At 41.3% G+C, this 22404-nt stretch overlaps 1 protein-coding gene across 1 annotated transcript in view; it reads left to right on the plus strand.

Moving 5' to 3' along the window:
• Positions 1-343: 343 nt before the first annotated feature.
• Positions 344-22404, plus strand: part of ABLIM1 (actin binding LIM protein 1) — a 324990-nt gene continuing 302929 nt past the window's right edge. The window contains exon 1 of the mRNA XM_057531560.1: positions 344-552. Coding sequence (XP_057387543.1) covers positions 540-552 — 13 coding nt within the window. The 5' untranslated portion in view covers positions 344-539. The remainder of the gene's footprint in view (positions 553-22404) is intronic.

Here is a 22404-nt window from a genome sequence, read left to right on the forward strand (position 1 = left end):
CTGTCCAGGGCATCACTTAGGGGAGGGAAGAGAACAGCTCTTTCCTCCTTTCTTTCTCTGAGACCAAAGCGGGAGGCTGGAAGGCCACTCATAGCGGCAGCACTAGTCTTATTACTACTATTATTTTCAACAAGGACTCGGGTCGGGGGAGGGGAGACGCAGCCCTCACCGCACGCCGCACCACGCTCGCTCGGGGACAAAAGCTCGCGCTGGCGCCGCAGCCGAGCTGGAGGCGCGTCCCCGCCGCCGCTGGACCCGGTGGGCCGGGCGGCCGGGCGGGCGGGGGAGGCGGGGAGGCGGGCCCCGCCCAGCTCGGGCCGCGGGCTGTCAGCGCTGCCGCGCCCGGCCGGTGCCCGTCCGCCGGCCGTGCTGCGCCCAGCGGCGCCCAGGTGTCTTGCGGGAGGCGTCCCCGCGCGGCCAGCCGCCTTCCCACGCGGGCGGGCGCGGGTGCGCCTCGTGCGTTTCGGCGAGATTTTCCTCCCCACGCCCTGCCGGGTGTCTCCGCCGCCCTCCCTGCTTCGACTCCTGCTGCCTGAACCATGTCCGCAAGGGGTGAGTGGGGACCAGGTGGGCGCCGTCCCCGGACCCCGCGCCGGGCCCGGCGGGGAAGGCGCGGACCAGGGCGGGCCGGGCAGGTGCCGGAGGGCGGGGGGCCGGGGGCCGCGAGAGCCTTGCCGGCCCCAACCCGGCCTGAAACTTTGGCATCGGATCCCTGGGCTCTGGGCGGCCGAGGGTGGGGCGGGGGGAGTGTGCGGGGAGTGTGTGTGTGTGTGCGGGGAGTGTGTGTGTGTGTGTGTGTGTGTGTGTGTGTGTGTAAGGAAGCCCTCGCCCTTGACCTTGATCCCCCGGATGTGGGCGAAGCCAGAGGGCCGAGGTCGGTGTCCGGCTCACCTGTGCCAGCCGCACGTCTGGGCTGGGAGGGCGTGGGGGATGGGCTCGCCGCTGCCAGTCCTGCTGGGCAGTGGCCTGAAGGGCTGGCCGGGAGGGAGAAAGAGGTTTTTTTTTTTTTTCCTCCATTCTTGTTACCATTTTGCAGCTTGGTTACGGAAGGAATCCAGGGCTTGATGCAGTAACATTTAAAGCTGCAGTGCTTACATCTCATTTAAAAAAGTAAATTCCCTACCTGTACTCCTCTTTGCATTAATCTCCCCTCACCCCCAGCGGTTTTCTTCCTGGAGTGAAACGATTTAACTGCAGGTGAAACTGGGCGAAAGAAAGAAGAAAAAAAAAATCAGAATTGATTTTCAGCCAAGAGTGAAGGGAATGTATTTCTTGTCATCTGGAGCCAGTGGTGATGCTGGGAGAGTGGGTTAGTCATAGCTCAGTGGCTGCTACTATGAGTGAAATATTAAAGCGATCAAGTCACTGTGCAGCTTGCCAGCAATGAAAACGAAGTGACTTGGTTGCTTTGCCATAAGCCTTTAAGGAAAATAGTGATTATGTTTAGAAAGTATATTTGCTAAGCAATAAGTACCACCCCTTTTGATACTCCGAAGCTTTAAGAGGAGTTGCAGCATAATTTTTTTTTTTAAACTCTGAAGGGTGAACCCTGCTTTTTGAGGGGAGTTTAGGAATTTAACAATGTGTTGGATAATTAAGTGATGCTTTTCAAGGTTCATTCTGGGGCGTGTAATGAATAAAGTAAATTCTATCCAGAATGTTTAAACTCCCTTTTAAGGAAACTGGTCTTTGTGGGTCTGGCGATATGGTTGGTTGGTTCCGTACCTGGAAATGGGGTGGTACAGGCAGGGTGGAATGACAGAATTTATGTTTGTAGATCTTGGGCTACAGAGGTGATATGCGACCCTGAGATACTACCTGCCTAATGATGCCTAAAAATTTGTGTGTATTAGAGAAAGAAAAAAGAGGGTGAAACATGTGACTACAGGGGGCTGGGTGTGTGTCCGGAATCTTCTGAGCGACTCCAGCTGTATAATCTCTAAACTGTGCTCTCACACGGAGGCTTTTGGTCCTGACTTCTGTCCTAAGTATTACAAGGAACACGTGGCGACTAGTTCTCATAGGTTGTATAACTCTCTGTGGTCAGAGTGCACCTCTGATGCGCTTTACGCCACCCAAACCCCTTAGTACACAAAACGTTGCACACCGTAGGAGCCAACTAACTACTGGGAACCTTGGTATGTCCTAGAAAGCATCAAGTTCATTAGGTAACCCCCCAGTTTCACCTTGTCTCTGGCCCCTTCTACTACAAGGTCTCTGTGGTTTATCCGAGGATATGAAATGAAGATGCCCCAGTGATTCAGAGGCTAGAGCCCTGGCTTGGGACCTGGTTCTTGAATATTTCTTCTTGAACCTGGTTTCAAGCAGGATGATTCGGAGTTGGACACAGATCTTTCACTTAGCGCTCTTGTTTCCCCTTCAAACTCCATGTTGATAATCTTGCATTTGACAGTTTAAAGTCTGACTAATATTGCAAGGGGAGAAAAAAACATGATAAATATCAGTTACTGCATACTTACTACATGTCAGGCACTTTACATGTATTGCCTCAGTTGGTCCTCACAATAACTGACTCAAGTAGATGCTGTTATTACCTCTCCATTTCACAGATGAAGGAACTGAGGTTTTGAGAGATTGTGTAACTTAACCTGAGCTCAAACATTTGGTAGGTGGCAGATCCTGATTTCTACCCAGGACTGTCTGACTTCTGATCACATCCACTTTGTTTTAGTGCTTCTCTATTACTTGTCCTTTGAGTATTATAGTAAACATCACAATCATTGATTTGCTGAGAGAGAAAAATGCCCTATACTTGAGATTGAAAGGAAATGGCCTTGGTAAGTCATTTGGAATTCCCAGTACATTTAGGAACTTCTTCATGGACATTTGGTAAAGACCAAGTGAGGGAAACAAGGCCCTTGATCCTTGATGTTGTTAATTTGATATCCCTACTCTGTTTCTTCCTCCTTCACTTTTGAGGACCAGAACTTCCTAGATATTACCAATGACTGAAGATTTTTCTTATGTTTCTATGAAGTACTTCTATCTTTATGAATTTGTAAAAAACAATTCTGAATGATTAGTAGAATGCCTAGTATAGTAGCTACTGAATTAAGCTCATGTGGAGAGATGTCTGTTTGCCATTTATTTTTTACAAAAGATGTTTTCAGAACTGAGCTTCACTATGCTTTTCTAATTTAGTATCTGCTCTCATCTCTATTCCTGAAAGTAGAGATAAACTTTTATGGTCAGAAAGTTAATGTGTCTACTTAAATACCTAACTTATCATTAGGAAGGTCTTTAGATACTTGGAAAGATAAATCTCATTAATTTAAAAAATGAACTCTGCTTGTTTCTAATATCCAGACTTGTAAGTTATGGTAGGAGTAGAAATATTTTTTAAAAATTGAAAATGCTGAAACATTGAATCTCATAGAAAAGTAATTTTATTAAAAAATTGTAGAGAGAAAAATATTTTTGAATTCATCTTCTCTTTAAGATATAAAGAGAGTACTAAAATTTAATTCATTATTCAAACTACCAATAAAAGATATTCTTAAATTTCATGATAGGCCAGCTAAGACATTCCTCATCTTGTGGTCTTTTAGAATACTATCATCAAAGACTTTTAACTTGGTGTTGTATTTTAACTGCTAGAGACCAAAATGGAGCTATCATGTCTTGATTTTGAATTGACAGACTGGGGGAAATTATAACACTTAGAAAAGAGTTTCCAAACCTGGGAAGAATCATCTAGGTAGCCTTTTTAAAATGTAGATTCTTGGGTCTCATTCCAGGTCTAATGGCTCATAACCTCTAAAGGTAGTGCCCAAACATCCATATACTATGTGAAAAGCTCCCCAGGTAATTCTAAAAATCATTAGATTAGAGCAGGATCAAAGAATCATCTGGAGTATTTATTAAACATGCTGATACCGGGCTCTGCTTCAGATCTACTGAATCGGAATATTCATGGAAAGGCCTGGGAATCTGAATTTTTAGCAAATTTCAGTTGATTCTTATGTACAGCCAGACTTGGGAGTTATTGAATTAGAGCTTGTTTCTTTTAACTCAGGAGTTCTGTATCGTCCAGCAAGTTTTGGAAAAAAGCTGTTTTTGAGTTATAAAAATAATGTACTAAAATTTATTATCAATATATTCGTATAATCAAAATATATTAATGTATAAATGGATATATTAAATATTGAAATTATAGAGTATTACATTAAAAATTCAAACAGAAGTGTATTAACTTAAAAATGAAAATTTTCTATTTTTACACCCTTCCTACCAAATCCTCGGAATTAAGCATGGCAAACAGTGCATCCTGTGTATCCTTCCCGGCAGTTTCTATCTGGTTAGCTTTTGGTTCAGTTCAATAAATATTAAATACCTATTCAGTACAAGATGCGTGGCAGCAACTGGCGCTGTACGCAGAAGAGATCGCTTATGAGCTTATTAGGTTTTCAGAGCTCGAGTCTTGAGAAAATAGGTCCAGGTATGTGAGGATAGAGTCCAGAGCACTGGCAGAGAAATAACGCAAAGTATGGATGCTCTAGAAATGTTAGCTCGGTCTTGCTATCTTTGTTTTCAGAATTTCCATAAAACTAGGAGCAACCTGAATGCTCATCCATTGGAGAATGAGTGACTAAATCATGGTTCATCCATACGATAGACTGTTATGCAACTATTAGAAAGAATGAGTTAGGTCCATATGTGTTGGTCTGGAGTGATGGCCGTGATACATTATTAAGGGAAAAGAGCAAGTGTTATGATAAAATACATGTGTGCGATCCCAGTTCTACAAATTGAGAAGAATCTCTAAGTGTGCATATGGGTGTGCCACGAGCATAGAGAAAGTCATAGAACAGTACACACCAAGCATTCAACAGTGGTTAAAAAAAAGTCAAGGGTAAAAAAAGTTAAAGTCAAGGATAGGGAGGGGAGAGAGTTGGCTTTTCTTTGAACACGTCTTTGTGTTGTCTGATAGCAAGTAGATATAGCTTTAAAAGATTGAGAGAAAAATCGAATAAATAAGAAAAATGTCCACTTCATCCCCAGTATTCATTTCATTTATTCAAGTCAGGACTGTAGATTTTCATTCATTTATTCAACAAACATTTACTGAACACCTGTTACGTGCCAGCAGTCAGTGACTAGGACACAGCATATACCCTCAAGGAACTCATAGTTCTGTGCGGGAGACAAATACATAAATATTATTTATACAAGGATATGCTGAGTGCAGAGAGAAGGAGAGAGATAATGTGGGCTAGAGAAAGAGTTATGAGGATACAAAGGAGTGGCACCGAATATAGCCATGGGGGGTGAGGACCAGGAGATCAGGTGAGGTTTCTTGAAGAAAGCAGGGATATTTTCTTGGAGAATGAGTTGGATTTAGCCAGGTGAAAAAGGATGGGGTGGAGGGAAAGGCTTTCCAGGGAGACTCGGGCATGAAAGAAACAGTTCTGTGTATGTCAACCTGGAAAGCATGTAGGTTCAGGAGGGTGTGTTTGCCAGGGAGAGGGGAGCCAGATCTCAGTTGAGTGAGGAGGTGCGGCGGGCTGGGGGATGTAGGGATTGTGGAACGGCTGGGGATGTAGGGATTTTCATTTACAAGGAAGGGTGGTTCCAGGGAGCACAGTGGAAGGTCATTAGTGGTGGGTGGGAAGTGTGCAGCAGGAGGGAAGAAGCACAGGGCAGGGAGGATGAGGGGGAGAGGAAATGAGCGAGGCTGGGCCCTCTCAGTCCTTTCCATGACTGAGACTGCAAGAGTGAGGGAGACGGTTGGGCATGGTCGGCCTCAAATATCTTAATATCTTTGGCATGAGGAGTTCTGGTGGCAGACCGAGCTGAGTCCCAGGCAGTACTGGTTAAAGGCAGCGAGGAGGTGAGGGCTGCCATCAGATTTGTAGAGTAGCAGCTAAGCCCTGTGCTGGACAGTGGTTCTTCCATAGGGCTGGGGTGCAGAGGGACTTTAGGAGTCAGAGCTACACTCACTTGTGCTGATGTCTTCTGCTTCCATGCTTACAGTAGGGCTCAACAAATATGAATCTGCTAAATGATAAAGTGGAGACTTCCATTCTGTTTCTTCTCTCTCTTACTTCCTCCTGTAACTCCATGCCTGTTATACCTCTAGTTGCATCACTCTACCTTTATCAGCTTCTTTCATGGTGATGTTGCAAAGATTAATGCACTAAGACTTCTTATTTGGTGTTATAGGGGGGCCATTTTTCTGGCCTGTATTTTCTGGCCTCTGGCTAGAGTTTTTCTTCTCTTTGAGTTACAGAACTCTCAAGCAATTTACCGAACTGAAGAAAAAGGACAATGTATTTGAAAGCCAAGTCTAGCCATTATAAGTTTTAGTATTAAAAAAAAAAATAAAGCAGCAACACACTACACTTCCTGGAAGTCCTTTTTTGCACTTAAAATAAATGGGTTCCAATTAAATAGATTTTTTTTTACATGAGAGAAGTAGTTTTTGACATCAGTTTCTCACAGGTGGGAGAATCATGTTTCAGAAAAGAGTTTCAGAAGGTTGAATTGTTCATGCATTGTATCTCTGAACAGCGTTTTATATATATGTGTGTGTGTGTATATATATATATATATATTTTTTTTTTTTTTTTTAATTTGAGACCTCATGTAGAGAAGGTTGAGTTAATCATACTTCCCAGGTTACGGCTTACTGTCACCAACAGTTCATCAGACCCCTCCCTTGTCCAGTTTATTTACTGATATATTTTTATCCCTATCCCTCAATCCCGTTCCCTTTTCCCCAATGGCAATGATTCTAATACCTTTGATATGTGTGTCCTAGAATTTATAGTAAAACCAATTCTTAGAATAGTTCTTATATTTAAAGCTGTGAGTACCAAGTTATTTTACTTTATGTGTGTGTCTGTGTGTCTTTGTGTTTGAAAGATTAACCAAATTCTTATTTGAGTACCTGATTTTGTGAACAGATATGTATTTCTGATCTTATTTGGAAGTTTACATCACTTAATGCAACAGCAAGCCTTATTCTGTTAGGGACTAGATATACAAAATGAAAGAAGGTTATTCTCAATCCCAAAGGAATACAAACTAAGGTGTGTGTGTGTGTGTGTGTGTGTGTGTGTGTGTGTGTGTGTGTAAAGTTATGTACATGTACACAGCTGACCAGAATAGATGATTAAGATTATCAAATAAGAATCATCAAACTGCTATGGGAGGTTCAACTAATTTGTGACTGGAGATAACATGAAGCCTTCACTTCACAGAGGACATGGAATTTGAGTTGAATCTTGAAGGATGAGTAGGAATTAGGCAGGCAAAATACTGAAAGATGTGCTTCCTTTCAGAAGGAACAGGAATTGCATAGGTAAAAACACGGAGGAGGGAAAGTGCAGGACATATGGGGAGGAAGGAGTCTGTGACATGTGAGGGGGTTGCAAGATTGGTGGTGGGGAAGAGAGGGAGAATAGGGAAGACAAGGGAATGATGCATTGAACTAGTAAGACTTTCCATCAAAGGCTTTTCCTAAACAGAGAAGTGCAGATGTAAAGAAGGGAAGTGAGAGGTCTGTCCTTGGTACATTCAGATAACTCATTCCTGGTTGTTCAACTGCCCACAATGGTATTGATGGTATTTTATTGCCAATTTATGCTGCAGTGAGTTACATTTTATCCTGACCACAATTCCCATTTAGGTAAAAACTTTGCCCAAAGCCCGCTCTCGTGTTTCCTTTTTTATGGCAGATTAGGAGTCTTATCTTTAGTTTTGTACCTGACATCAGAATATTCCAGGACAAAGAATTCTGGCATACAGGAGGGCTGAATGCAGACTAGCCAAGCAACATGTTTGACTCTAGCCAGGGGAAGGAGCAAGGCCATTCCCCCAGAAGTGTGCATTCTTAACCAATCCTATTTTTACACGCACATTAACAGTTCCCTCAGTTCTAGAGAGGAACAAAACAGCACTAGTTCATAGAGCCCTTTAAAATGAAAGATGACATTTTGTAAAATTTATGGAACAATCTCTTTGAGATGGTAAATTAGTCTTCATCATCTTTTAGGGGAGAAATGTTTCTTTTTTTATGAGCCTGTGGTTTCAGGTTCTTCTCTAACTCAATCCATATTAGTGTCCATTGACATAGGTAGTACTGATCACTTGATACAATTTAACATTTTGTTGCTCCATTCCCAAGGTGCTACTTATTAAGTCCTGAACTTGTGGTGCAGTTATCTGCTTAATCACTGGTTTCTAATTACATGGTAGTGAAATGAAAAGGAATGTAAGTGGTCAGCATTTCACCCTGGTTAAAGCAGCAGTCTCCAGGAATATCATCCATCCATCCACCCATCCCATAGATATCTATCGAGCCTTCCTCGAGTTCATAATAAACGTCATCCAAGAGCCTGCTGTCTGTCTATGTTTATTAAATTTTATAATGTCACTAGGAGTTGACAGCTCATGTTGCCTTTCACTATCCTATTATGGTAGGGTTGTTCTCTCTCTAAATGTGCAGTGCGCGCCAAAAAGAACCGATTTTGTTCGTTTGCCCTGAGGACTTCTTGAGAAGTATTTTGAAGCTTTGTGGTCCTCTCCTGCAACCCATCTCGTCCACCCATTTTGGTGACGGTGTAGCAAGGCTAAAAATGAACCTATGACTCCACTCCGTGGATAGAGCAATCCCTGTGTTTCTTTGGGTTCTCCTGGGGCACTTGCATTTTTAGGTCTTGTTTTCTCCCCCACACGTTAGGGTATAGTCTTTGCTACCTTAGTAAATACCTCACGATCTAGAACACAAACAGCATCATTCTGTCACAGACAACAGCCTGAGGAGAAAAACCAATCCACTTGCAAACTGGAGAGGAAATTGTTCTGAGAGTCAAGTGTGAGGGAGAGAGAGAGGGAGAGGGAGAAGGAGAGGCAGGGAGGGAGAATATGAGAGCAATAGGGGATTGATGTAGATTAAACAAGACTATTAGAAATTGAAAATAGAGATATCAGATTTGAGTCTAACTTAGATATTTGCTAGTATAAATTGAATGACCACATTTTTCTTTACTGAAAATGAAATAGAAGCTAGTGGAGTTGAAATTTATGTTAGATATACACAGGATTCCAGAACCAAGAAAATGCATACTTCTTCTCTCCCTTCTCCCAAGAACAGAAATGCCAACCATTTATCTGAAAATTTCTTGACAGCAAGCAAGAAGACAGTGTGATGGACAGGGGTTAACTCTTTTCTCTTTTGATGATATTCAATCAGCTAATATTTATTGAACCTCTTTTCTAGAGCAGCCAGATTTATTCCAGATCTATATATTAATTAATAAAGTCATTTAACAAATATTTATTGAGCACTCTGGAGTGAGGATTGTCATGATTTTTGGGTGCAGAAATATTAAAAGGTGTTAGAATTTGTGATTGAATGAGGCTGGAGCAAATAGGACTGATGAACATTTATTGTTGACATTTAATCTAACTTACATGTATCATGTAAGTTAACATCCAAATGGGATACTTCTATCTAGGACAAATGCTAAACCTGATGGGATGCTGGAACATAGGTGTAGAGTGAGGCTAGCCCAGGGAAATTGGGATTGTGGCCTTCCTACCTAGTAGAGTTTCTAGCCAGCATGTGTTTTGGTGTCAGTGTATTCCTTGGTCTCAAAGGACAGAATTTTTGTCAATATCTGAATATTTGCCTGTAATGTTAGCTACATTGTATATTATCTACATCAAAATTTAACTTAAATCCTAGACTGGCCATCTCCTCCCCATCAATCCAGCACATTTCTGTGCTATGTTCTCTCATGGGAAGTTGGTATGCTCAGGTGTAATTACCATTAGAGACCAACAATAACATTTGATATGAAGTCAAACCCAAATGAATTTTTAGAATTTTTTTTGGAGTAATTCACACAGTAGTTTTCTTCTATCGGGGTCAATTACCTAGAGAAAAACTATTGTGGGAAGGAAATGTGCCTTTGGTCTTCCATAGTCATTTAAAATGAGTGGCTGTTTCTTCTAGTTAGTGCAATTTCAAAGCAGCTTTAAAATGTGTAGTTCAGTCTACCTGTGTCTGTTCTTGGACTCACTACTTATTTGATGACTCTCTGCCAATGTACTTAAGGTTTATTTCCCCAGTACATTGTATTATTTTATTGGAAAATTTATCTAATATGTATTTACCAGTATAAGGAAATTGTCTGTCCGTGTTTTTTTTTTTATAATTACTGGGTGGGCAAGTTCTTATTTAGTAGATGTACCCATAAAATCCTTTGTATTATTCAGCCCTACATTAGGATAAAAATGAAAGCAGAAATTGTGGGTCAAGCATCCCCAAATTACTTGCTGATTGATTAGAGGTCATATGATTTTGGTCCTTTGTTAGATAATTTCTTTTTTAGGCTTGTGTGAGAAAGAGCTGTACATGCGTAATTATTGTTATTCACATTTTAATAAATTAAAGTTCTTTATTCTGTACTGTGTGTTCTCTCTCCAGCTCTTTACCTTTATTACATATGAGAATAATATTTGATGGTGTGTATGTAATCATGTTAGCGTCAACTTATAAATAGTTTGTCCTCAAGAAAATATCCTATAATATGTTTTGCTTAAAACTGTGTCTGAGGTCTTCACCCGGGCTTTTCTTTCTCAACTTATTGAGAATTCATTTAAAAAACACATCCACAAGAGAGTAGCCACCAGAGAACTGAATGGTAACAATGAAGGGAAATGAGGACAATGAAGTAAACAGCTATTTCTGGCTTTTAGCTCCAAATAAGAATGAACAGAAGGATAGGAGTCCCAGAGTCTGGGGGAAGGAGAGAGGGGAGGGGAAGCCATCATTTTTAAACGTTAAAAAAAAATGTAGAAAAGAAGTTTAGGTTGGCAGTCTCTAATGGCTTCTAGGGAGATTTTTTTGTTGCTCTTGTTCTGTGTAAAACAAGGGAATCTTTATTTTGATTCATTTAAGCATCTGGGTGAGCAATGAGCATGAACACCAGTGATAGTTTAGTTTTCTCACCAGTTCCTTAGCTCCTTTTTATTTTAGGAGGATCTATTCAGTGGTTAGACGCTTTATATAAACTGTAGAATTGGAGTTGTAAACAATGTGTTCATTTGTCCGGTCATTCAGTAAGTATTAGTTGAACACCTACTAAGGGCTCAAATTATTCTAGGTGTTGAAGTGAGACAGCCACTTACCAAATAAACATATAATGTGACAAGTGGTGATAAAGTGCTAGGAAGAAATATAAAGAAGAGCAAAGAGAAGAGAGAGAGTTGGGGAGATGAGAGAGCAGGGCAGGTGCTATTTTATACATACAGGATGATAATGGAAGGCCTCTTTGATAAAGTGACGGGTGAGCAGAGACCCGAAGGAAGTGAGAGGTCATGCAGATTCTGGCGGAAGGGTTTTCTAGGCAGTGAGATAAGCAGTGCAGAGGTGTTGAGGTCTATCCTGCGTGTGTGTCCTGGGACCAGCAGGAGGCCAGTGTGGCTGGATCAGAGAGTGTAGGGGAGAGGGATGGAGCTGAAGTGAGAGAGATAGTTGGGGAAGGGGTGGTTATGTCAAATTGGTCCTTACAGGCCACTGTGAGAACCGAAGTTTTCCTCTGAGGGAGACTGAGTGAGATAGGAGGCCCTTGATAGTTCTGAGCAGAGTTGTGACATGATTTGATATAGTTTAAAAGAATCACTTGGTCAACAATATAGAGAATAGATTGTAGTGAATAAGGGTAGATGCATGAAGACCATTTAGGAGCTTACTGCAATGGTCAAAACAGAAGATGGTGGCTTGGACCAGATGGTAGGAAAGCAGCTGGTGAAAAGTCAATGGATTCTGGAAATATTTCTAAGGAAGTGCTTATAGGACTTGTGGGTGGGTGGGAAACATGGAGCAAAAGAAGGGGGAGAACTGTGGATACCTCCATTTTCTCAGCAGCTGGAAGGATAGCATGTCATTTCCTGGAATGGGGAAGCATGTCGAACAAGCAGGTTTGGGGAGTGGGGGAATCAAGCATTTTGGACCTTTAAATTTGAGATGTCTCTTAGGTATTCTATTATGAGGATCTTTATTATGCCCATTTTACAGATAGAGAAAATGAGGCACAGAGAAGTGAAGACGCTTGCCTGATATCACCTAGCTAATAAGTGGTTGATACAGGATTTAAATTCAGGTCTTGTTCGTGCCAGAGTATATGTTATCCACCACAATGCTGCCTCTTTACATGAGGCTGAAATACATGCCAGAAAAATAATGCATCTAGTTTTCACTTCTTAATTATGATTTCTCATCATATGAGATAATTTTCTGCATTTTTAAACATGGCTTGTGTTTAAGGGGAAAATAAAACCCTGTCAGTCACATTATTCCAAATTCTACTATTTATCAGTGTTATCACTGTTAGCGTTGCAAAAATGCTACCGAAATATGAAGAAGCATAGTATGGCATTCGTTCATGCATTCGATTTGATCGTTGAGTGCTTGCTATAAACCAGGCTTGGGGGTGCTAACTGGCTCCTCTACTAGCAGAGCTGCCAGACTAATGAGGTGAGAGGCGTGTGTACAGAAGGTGCAGCACAGTGTGACCAGTGGTGATGGTGGGACGTAAAACATGCTGCAGGAGCACAGAGGAAGGACCTGCTCCATCTTGACTGGACATGGGGCCAAAGAGGACTTGACGAAGCAAGTGATACCGGAATGGGACCTTAACGAATGAGTGCCAAATGGGAGAAATGGTGGAAAAGCGTTGCAAACACAGCATGCTTTTAGAATTTTAAAAATGCTAATTAAGCATATGAAACAGTAAGACATTTGAAGTGAAATATAACATACAGGAGCAATATCAGGAAAATTTTAAAATTACCCTGAGGAGAAATATGAAAAATTTAAGTCATTGAAGAGACCTACTAGGCTCTTGGATAACAAGACACCATGTTGTAAAAATGTTCATTTCCCCTAAATCTCTCTACAAAAGAAATGAAATCTCGATTAAAGTGCCAACAGAATCTTTTTTTAGAGACATGGCAAAATGATACTATTATTCGTTTTGCAAAATGAAATTTATGAAACTCTGAGAAAGAGGTGTAGTTAAGGGAGAGTTAGCTCTATCAGATATTAAAATGTAATATGAAACTGCAATAATTAAAACAGTTAAGTATTGGAGAGAAATGAGAATAGTGGGAAAAGATTACAGAGTACAGTAAACAAGTGTGTATGGAATTTAATTATAGAAAAGTGGCTTTTTGAGGTCAGTGTGAGAAGAGAGATTCAGTAAATGATATGGGTACAGCCGGCTATTTAGAACAAAGAAATCTGGACCCCTTATTTCTTACAGCAGGCACACAATTCCTAGTGTAGTAAATCATTAAGTGTAAAATAAATGAAACAATAGTGGTCCTAGAAGCAAACACAGGTAAATTTATAACCTGAGGATGTTAGAAGATTCCTGGCCTTTCATACAGACTACAAAGCTCAGAAGTCATAAAAGAAAATGTAGATACATCTAACTACATAAAAATATGGAAAGAATTCTGTATGGTTAAAAATACCCCACCCTGCCTTCTGGCTTGCATCACAAGGCCCCAGCAGAGCTGACTCGACCTGACCACCTGCACCAGGAAGGTCCAGCCAGCAGGTAGCTGGAGAAGAGGCAGAGATGGGCTGCGGGGGGCACTACTGGGGCCTTTTAGAGAGCGTGGCAAATGCTTTGACAGTGTTAGTGTTAGGGTTCCCCTGAGAACCTCACTGAAGTTTCACTCTCTGTACAAAGCAGGCCAGGCAAATTCTGAGGACAGCCTTCACCCCTCATTTCACAAACACAGAGAAGGAGGGTTTTCACTACCGAATGCAAGGGGTACAGCATAGGCCCTGCCTCAGAGAGGCCTCGTTGGACCTAGGTTTGACATCTGAAATTGGAAGGCCACCATCACTCCCATTCTTCCCTGTCTTCCAGAACATTCACGTTCCTTAGGATAGTGTGGTCAGAGGCTTTATCCCTTTTCTTGACAGTTGTAGGAATGGCACTAAGTGGTCATCTACTTTAAGGTTAATATTAGGCTACCCAGTGACACTGGCACACATTTACCATAGAAAAAGAGGCGACATGGTTGGGATGCTCTATTCCTGCTGAAAAAGGGGACAAAGGAACACTTGGAGCTGGGCTAGAATGGGCAGTCTAATGAACTCATTTATCTCAGCCTTTTCTCCTCCCAGAGCCAAGCTGCCTAAAGTGATAAAGGATATTTACTTGCTGGTGCTCAGAACATTTGACTTAAGTGAGCCTCCTATTAGTGGTTCTTGGAGATTAGCCTGCCTGATTTCTCTGAATCCCTTTGATTAAATCGGGGCTTGCTTTGGAGGCATCCTTTTGCCCTGATTTCTCTGCTAATAAATACATTTTGAACTTGGTGGTAAACTCTGCTCTTCCTCTAACGGTTACACTTCCTCTCCCCAGACTTTTTCATTTTAGTGTCTAGTCAATGACACTGAACTGTGCAGAGTTGTCTAAGTGGCTCTATCCTCTCCTAGACTGTGAATTCTGAGAAGCCAGAGACCGAGTGTTATAAATGCACTCCCAGATCCTAGCCCACCCCAGAGCCTGAAGCTGAGTACCACTCAATGAACAGTTATTGAGAGATTGGGAGAAGAAAGGTTGCCGTGCATGAAATCCACAGTCTGGTGAGATGCACAAACATAGGAAGGGGGATAGAAGGAGAAGGGGCTGTCGTAGGATTTCTCAGTCCTTTTGGTTGAACTCAAGTTGAATATTGACTTGAAAGTTCATTTCCTCATATGCCTTTGCTCTTAAACCTGATCAGGGACACAGTTTTTCCTACTTGGGCAAGGAGTGTTTGACATGCAGATTCTAACCCCACCCGTTGTGTTCTTCAGCGGGCTGGGTTCTGGAAGGATTGAAGCTGGACACTCTGACGTGATTGCTCTGATGTGCGATTTCACCCCTCCTGCCCCTGCGTTTCGTTTTCCTACAAGGTGATGTGTACCCCAGGGACCCTGACCCTTTCCCCCCTTTATCCTCCTCACACCCACACGCCTCATTGCCACCTGTCAAGGGGTTCTGGAATGTGTCAAGGACACTGGGGTGCATATTGGGTATGTTGTTGTGTCGCCCACTGCATTTGCAGCTACAAATTAATCCCCTTCAAAGCATCCTTCAGCTGTTTCCAAGAGTTTCCTAAGGTATTGTCTCACGTGTCTTGTTTGGACAGCTTGGCTGCAACCCTGCTGCCTTGGTGTAGACAACGTCCTTGAGCACTGCTCTTTTGCTGGGGCTTCTGGTCGCCTCGCCCACCCCCACCCAGTCTGGCCATAGTCTCCCTGAGCTGCTTTGAGCTAAGCGTGGCCAGAGGCTCTTCCCCAGAGCATAACTGAGACCAAGGTGCAACTTAGAAAATTAAATGAAAACTAAACAGGTAAAAGCTTCTTTTTTAATTCTAAGAGCTATAATATAACTGTCCTGAGAAACTCTTTTGACGTAAAAGAGGGATATACACATATACTTAGATTTAAAAGAATAATTTAAATAACATAAATGAGACGTGAAAGGTCCTCATCCTCTGAAGTAACCACTATTACCAGTTTCTTGAGATTCTTTTCTAGAGAAAAGTTATGTGTGTACTAGGACAGTAAAATGAATCTATTACCTATAAAATGATGATCTACCTACCTGCTTACTTAAAAAAACACTTGGCCTTTTTCACATAATATATCTTGATGTTGTTCCATCTAAGTACCTGCTCATTTTTTAAAATGACTTCATAGTGTTCAAGCAGATGGTTTCACCACACCTGACTTAATAATCCTTTTTTTAAAAATTTATTTATTTTATTATTATCATTATTTTTAAGCTGGTGTGGTGGGTTTTTTTTTAATTAATTAATTTATTTATTTATTTATTTTTGGCTGTGTTGGGTCTTCGTTTCCGTGAAAGGAGTTTCTCTAGTTGCGGTGAGCGGGGACCACTCTTCATCGCGGTGCGCGGGCCTCTCACTGTCGCGGCCTCTCTTGTTGCGGAGCACACGCTCCAGACGCGCAGGCTCAGCAATTGTGGCTCACGGGCCTAGTTGCTCCGCGGCATGTGGGATCTTCCCAGACCAGGGCTCGAACCCGTGTTCCCTGCATTGGCAGGCAGATTCTCAACCACTGCGCCACCAGGGAAGCCCTAATAATCCTTTTTGATAGACGCTTTGCTTGATGGCTTTTATAGACAGTGCTGCACTGAACATCTTTGTGCATTTATCTTGTTGAGATTTTTAGAGCATAGCAATAGGTATTAGCTGTAACTTTTAATGAGGCTTTACTGATGGTTCAGAGAAAATGGCAAGGGAGCATGGTCCCCTCTGTGGTTGACTTGCTTTAGGCTCTCTCCTGTGGTGTCTCCTGCCTTGCCCCCATTCAGTCTCTGCCCAGCTAGGAACAGCTTATTTCTCAGCACTAAAAAATGTTACAGACATCTCCTTTATATATACCAAGGGACAGACCACTTCTAGCCCAGAGGGAAAAAAAAAAGAATATTTATTTTCCCTTACTTCATCTAAAGCCAACCTCATTGCCTGTTACAGGATTAATGTTCTCCAGAATGATCCATTGCTTTTAGGACAAGTTACTCACAAAATAGTCTGGTGCTGATATATTTCCCAAAGGCTGGATTATTTATCCTTATTCATGGTCACTCGTTACCCTCAGTTAAAAAATAAAACCTGAAAATTAATTCTTTTTAAGATTGAGTCCAAATCTCCCCACTTACAAATAATCAAATTGGCCATCCCTCCACAGGAGGTCATACATTCTAGTGGGAAGAGTTGGATGAGGAGTTGGGAGGCTGGAGTTTTACCTATAACTCCGCTCCTCCAGCTGTGTGATTGTGGGTACACCATACAACAGACCCTCACCTTGGAGCCCCATTCCCTATTCCCAAGATGACCTCAGAAGACTCTTCCACCTCCAAGTTTTGAAACTAAAAATGAATTTCCAGATCAGATGACTCAATTTTACTTTGATTAAATTCCTGTAATACTTCACTCTTGGCTGGAGTTTCAGCAGACAGGAGCTACTTGGGCAAAGGGGTTTGGGAAGGGGCTGGCTGCCATCTCAAGTCATGGAATTAAAATTTTAAGCTGCTTTTGCCTTTGCACGATGTGACTCCTGATTTACTAAGAGAGCTGATAAAATTTCCAAGAAGTCTGTGATGGGTTTGATGTTCTGAAGCCAATGAAAAAGAAAATTTTGCTAGTGAAAGCAGAGCCTCCTTTTTGAGTCTGGTTGTTGTATACCATTTTTAATGATGCGTGTAACATATTCTGGTCAAGGAGCCCAAACCTAAAACTAACAGAGGGCCTGCTTTGTTCTTAGAAAGGGTCATATGATGTTCATTAGGTTGGTTGGATGAATTTATTTGGAAGGCTTGACTGATAAGGCTTAATATAAAAATATCATATCTAACTTATAAAAGAATTTAAATGCCAACTTTTGTATGGAATAGAAAGAACTAGAAAAATATCATATCTTCTTTGTTTTTTCCATGCCTCTTCCTGTTGTTTCTGGTACCAAACAAACAATACCAAATATTTATTGGTAAAGAGGAAATGCAAATTTAAGAAATGAGTATTATTACCTATTAGAGTATGTATTCAGAGCAGCTCCTGTTTCCCTCATGCGGTTCTTTGACTTTGCAGTGAAGTATCAGTGACTGAACTCTTTTCATTCTCTTCCTTTTGGTGAATTTGGTAGTTAAGGCAGCTTCTCCATCAATCACTTCAGTCTTTAGAATCATGATGGTAAGATTATGCAACATCTTTCTCAATTAAGAAAAGAAGCAGAAGTCAGGAGGAAAGGCACTTATTGGCTGTTTTTAAACAGAATGATTTCTACTTTTGTATTATTCATTGCACAAGAAAGTATTCCACATGAAATTGATGTTGGGGTGCTAAATACAATCAATATGACTTTAAGGTCAGTTAGGAAAAGTTTTTTTGAAAAATTATTTTTACTATCTTATTGTCTAAGTCATAAAAAAAGTGATGACATTTGGTGGAAATATATTTCATTAATAGAAAGCTAAAAGAAAGATATTTTATAGGAAATTGTTGTCATGTAATATATGTTTAAAATACAGCAGAATGCTTTTGGAGGTTATGAATATTGACGCTATAAAGCTTTGGCAGAAGGGATATACTCTACCTGGCTTCAGCTTTGTTGAGAATATTATCAACAACATTTTTACTTTCCCACCTTTTTTCAAATTGATTTCCTAGTCTTCATTTGAGTTTTGTATTCTGCTTAAACTAGCCTCTAGGTATATGTGCACTTCCTATGGAGAGTGTTTAAATTTGCTTCTCTAAAGAAGTTTTGGTCTGTGTTGGAGAGGATGTGGAGAAGAGGGAACCCTTGTGCACTGTTGGTGGGAATGTAAACTGGTGCAGCCACTATGGAAAACAGTACAGAAGTTCCTCAAAAAACTAAAACTAGCACTACCATATGATCCAGCAATCCCACTATATCCATTTCCAATATATGCAGAAAAAAATGAAAACACTAATTTGGAAAGATACATGCACCCCAGTGTTCATAGCAGTACTATTTATAATAAACAAGATGTGGAGCAACTCAAGTGTGCATCAACAGATGAATGGATAAAGAAGATGTGATATATATAATATATAAAATGGATTATTACTCAGCCATAAAAAAAGAATGAAATTCTGCCATTTGCAACAACATGGATGGAGCTACAAAATATTATGCTTACTGAAATAAGTCAGAGAAAGACAAATACTGTATGATATCATTTACATGTGGAATCTAAAAAATAATACAAATGAATGTATAAAGGAAAACAGAAACAGACTCACAGATATAGAAAACAAACTAGTGGTTACCAGAGGGGTGAGGGAAGGGGGGAAGGGCACAATAGGGGTACGGGTTTAAGAGATACAAATGACTATGTATAAAATAGATAAGCGGGCTTCCCTGGCGGCGCAGTGGTTGAGAGTCTGCCTGCCAATGCAGGGGACACGGGTTCGAGCCCTGGTCTGGGAAGATCCCACATGCCGCGGAGCAACTCGGCCCGTGAGCCACAATTGCTGAGCCTGCGCGTCTGGAGCCTGTGCTCTGCAACAAGAGGCTGCGATAGTGAGAGGCCCGCGCACCGCGATGAGGAGTGGCCCCCGCTTGCCACAACTAGAGAAAGCCCTCGCACAGAAACGAAGACCCAACACAGCCATACATACATACATACATACATAAAAAGAATGTAAGCAGACAAGAATAGCATTAAAAAATAAAAATTAAAAATTAAAAAAAAAAAAAGATAAGCAACAAGTATATGTTGTATAGCACAGGGGACTATAGTCATTATCTTGTAATAACATTTAGTGGGGTATAATCTGTAAAAATACTGAATCATTATGCCATACACCTGAAACTAATATATTCTAAATCAATTATACTTCATTTTAAAAAATAAAGAAGTTTTGGAAATGATTTAATAAAGTTGACTACATCACCACACTGACACAAATCCTAATGTAGACAATTTGATGAGCTTGATTTTACCTGAGGAGCAATAATCATGGATACTGTTACCATCTGAATAGGAGGAACAATATTTTAGTCAAGTCTGTCTGCCTAGCATGTAGTACATTCATTCTACAAATATTTATTAAGCACCTGCTGTCTTAGGAGCAGTAGATGCAGCAGTACACAAAACAGATTAAAAAAAATTCCCTGCCAGTGGCAGCTTACTAGAGAGCTTACACTTTAAGTTGTTATTTTATTTATGTAAAAATTATATTTATAAAATACAAGTAAAATATATAGCATATCAGATGGTGATGAATGCTCTGGAGAAGATGAAGCAGGGGCAGGGAATGGAGAGTGCAGGTTGAGCTTGATCAGGGAAGGCTTCTCTGAGATGACATTTTTTTTTAAAATTTTTTTTTCTTTTAATTAATTAATTAATTAATTATTTTATTTTTGGCTGCGTTGGGTTTCCGTTTCTGTGCGAGGGCTTTCTCCAGTTGCTGCAAGCGGGGGCCACTCTTCATCGCGGTGCGCGGGCCTCTCAGTGTCGCGGCCTCTCTTGTTGCGGAGCACAGGCTCCAGACGCGCAGGCTCAGTAATTGTGGCTCACGGGCCTAGTTGCTCCGCGGCATGTGGGATCTTCCCAGACCAGGGCTGGAACCCGTGTCCCCTGCGTTGGCAGGCAGACTCTCAACCACTGCGCCACCAGGGAAGCCCCTGAGATGACATTTAAACAGAAGGAGGAGAAAGCAAGCTATGTGACCATCTGGAGTAAGAGAATTCTAGGTGGAGGGACCAGTGATTGTAACCCTGAGTCAGGAACATGCTTGGAGTGTTTCAGACACAGTGAGGCTAGTAGGAGGGGGAGGTCAGAGAGCAGCTTGGGGGACGGGTCATGTGCTGTCTTGTGAACCAACATAAGGACTTTGAGTGAGATGGGAACCACTGGAGGGTTTTGGGCAGACAAACAAACACAGTTAAATGTTGACCTGACCTGAACATACCTTTAAAGAAAACATGAAACCCTGATCTGTGGCTTTGGCTTGTTTATTTATACAGTATTTGGTCATCTTTGGGTTTTGTGGTGTGTGTGTGTGTGTGTGTGTGTGTGTGTGTGCATGTGTATGCACAGGGCCAGGACTAGGGTGAAGGGAGTAAGACTCTATCCCGAGCGTGATGCCTCCTAACTTTTGCACCCTAAGCACCTCACTCCCCTCACCCCCCTAGTCCTGACCTGTGTGTGTTTATTGTTTTAATTTGTGAATAACTATATGAATAAAACTTACCTCTGGCTACTGTTACCATTGTAGCAAGCAGACAAAGTGTGTATCCTGCACCACAGATCTCTGACATTGTTGGAACCAGAAAGAAGCAAATGTAGTCAATGGGTAACGGGCAGTCATTGCCTAACATTTGGCTTAGAGCACTTGATACAGTCCAGAAGAATAACTAGTAGAGGAAGGCAAACTGCTTCCTTCTGTGGTTTCAGAAAGGAAACGCTGTAATACCAGATAACCGCCTCGTAAAGGGTGTGACCAAGCTTAGAAATCAAGATGTCCAATGATAAATCATTATACTTTCAGTACACCCATGACACGTAATTTCAATTAAATTGTTAGGCAGTCGTAATGGTAGCACGCTATTTGAGCTAGAGACAAGTCCCCAGGGATGGAGATAATGTGCAGGTGTGACTGGTATTAAAAAATCTCAGCTGCCATCCTTGCTTGGTCTTTCATGTTATACACCAGGTTATTTTAGTTTAGTTTAGTTTAGTTTTAGTTTAGTTTTTGGAAAGCAGACAAAATGGAGGGAAGAAATGAATTTATTGGACACACATACACATTGAACAGAATGAGAGACAGGCACACACAGCAGGTACGACTTCTGAAGGCCTGGGGCTGTATTAAAACACACACAGATAACATTTTCATTGTTGTTTTGCATCTGTCTCTGCATATCTGACAGTAGAAACGTAATTTCAGAATTGAACTGTGATCCCTTTTGTATAGATTGCATATTGTAAGCTGGCCAACCAGAGACAGTATCTAATGTCATGTCTGTTTACTACTATGTATGCTTTTTAAGAACTGAAAAGTAATAAAGATTAATGATAGCTAAAAATATGGTCAGCCCAATTTTCCAAACTTAGTTCATGGTTTCCATTAAAATGAGAATTACTGGGACTTCCCTGGTGGCACAGTGGTTAAGAATCTGCCTGCCAATGCAGGGGACACGGGTTCAAGCCCTGGTCCAGGAAGATCCCACATGCCGTGGAGCACCTAAGCCCGTGCACCACAATTACTGAGCCTGCGCTCTAGAGCCCGTGAGCCACAACTACTGAGCCCACGTGCTTAGAGCCCGTGCTCTGCAACAAGAGAAGCCACTGCAATGAGAAGCCTGTGCACAACAATGAAGAGTAGCCCCTGCTCGCCGCAACTAGAGAAAGCCTGTGCGCAGCAAGGAAGACCCAACGCAGCCAAAAATAAATAAATTAAAAAAAAAAATGAGAATTACTTAAGCACAGGACTTCATGTGGTTTGTAATTTTTTCCCATCGTTTTGGCAGTTCAGCCATTCAAGTGTGATCATGTTGTGGTTTTCAATGTCTAATACAGCCTTTTAAGTAATTAATTTCAGGTAATGCTCTTCTTAAATTTCAAGAATATATTAAAGCAATAGGGGGTGGGGGAGGGAAGGATTGGGAGTTAGGGTTTAGCAGATGCAAACTATTATGTATAGGATGGATAAACAGCAAGGTCCTACTGTATAGCACAGGCAACTATATTCAATATCCTGTGATAAACCATAATGGAAAAGAATATGAAAAAAGAATATATATATATATGTATGTATGTATGTATAAGTGAGTCACTTTGCTGTATACCTGAAATTAAACACAACATTGTA

The sequence above is a fragment of the Balaenoptera acutorostrata genome, chromosome 16 (assembly GCF_949987535.1).
Source record: "Balaenoptera acutorostrata chromosome 16, mBalAcu1.1, whole genome shotgun sequence".
In the NCBI taxonomy this organism is placed as follows: domain Eukaryota; kingdom Metazoa; phylum Chordata; class Mammalia; order Artiodactyla; family Balaenopteridae; genus Balaenoptera; species Balaenoptera acutorostrata.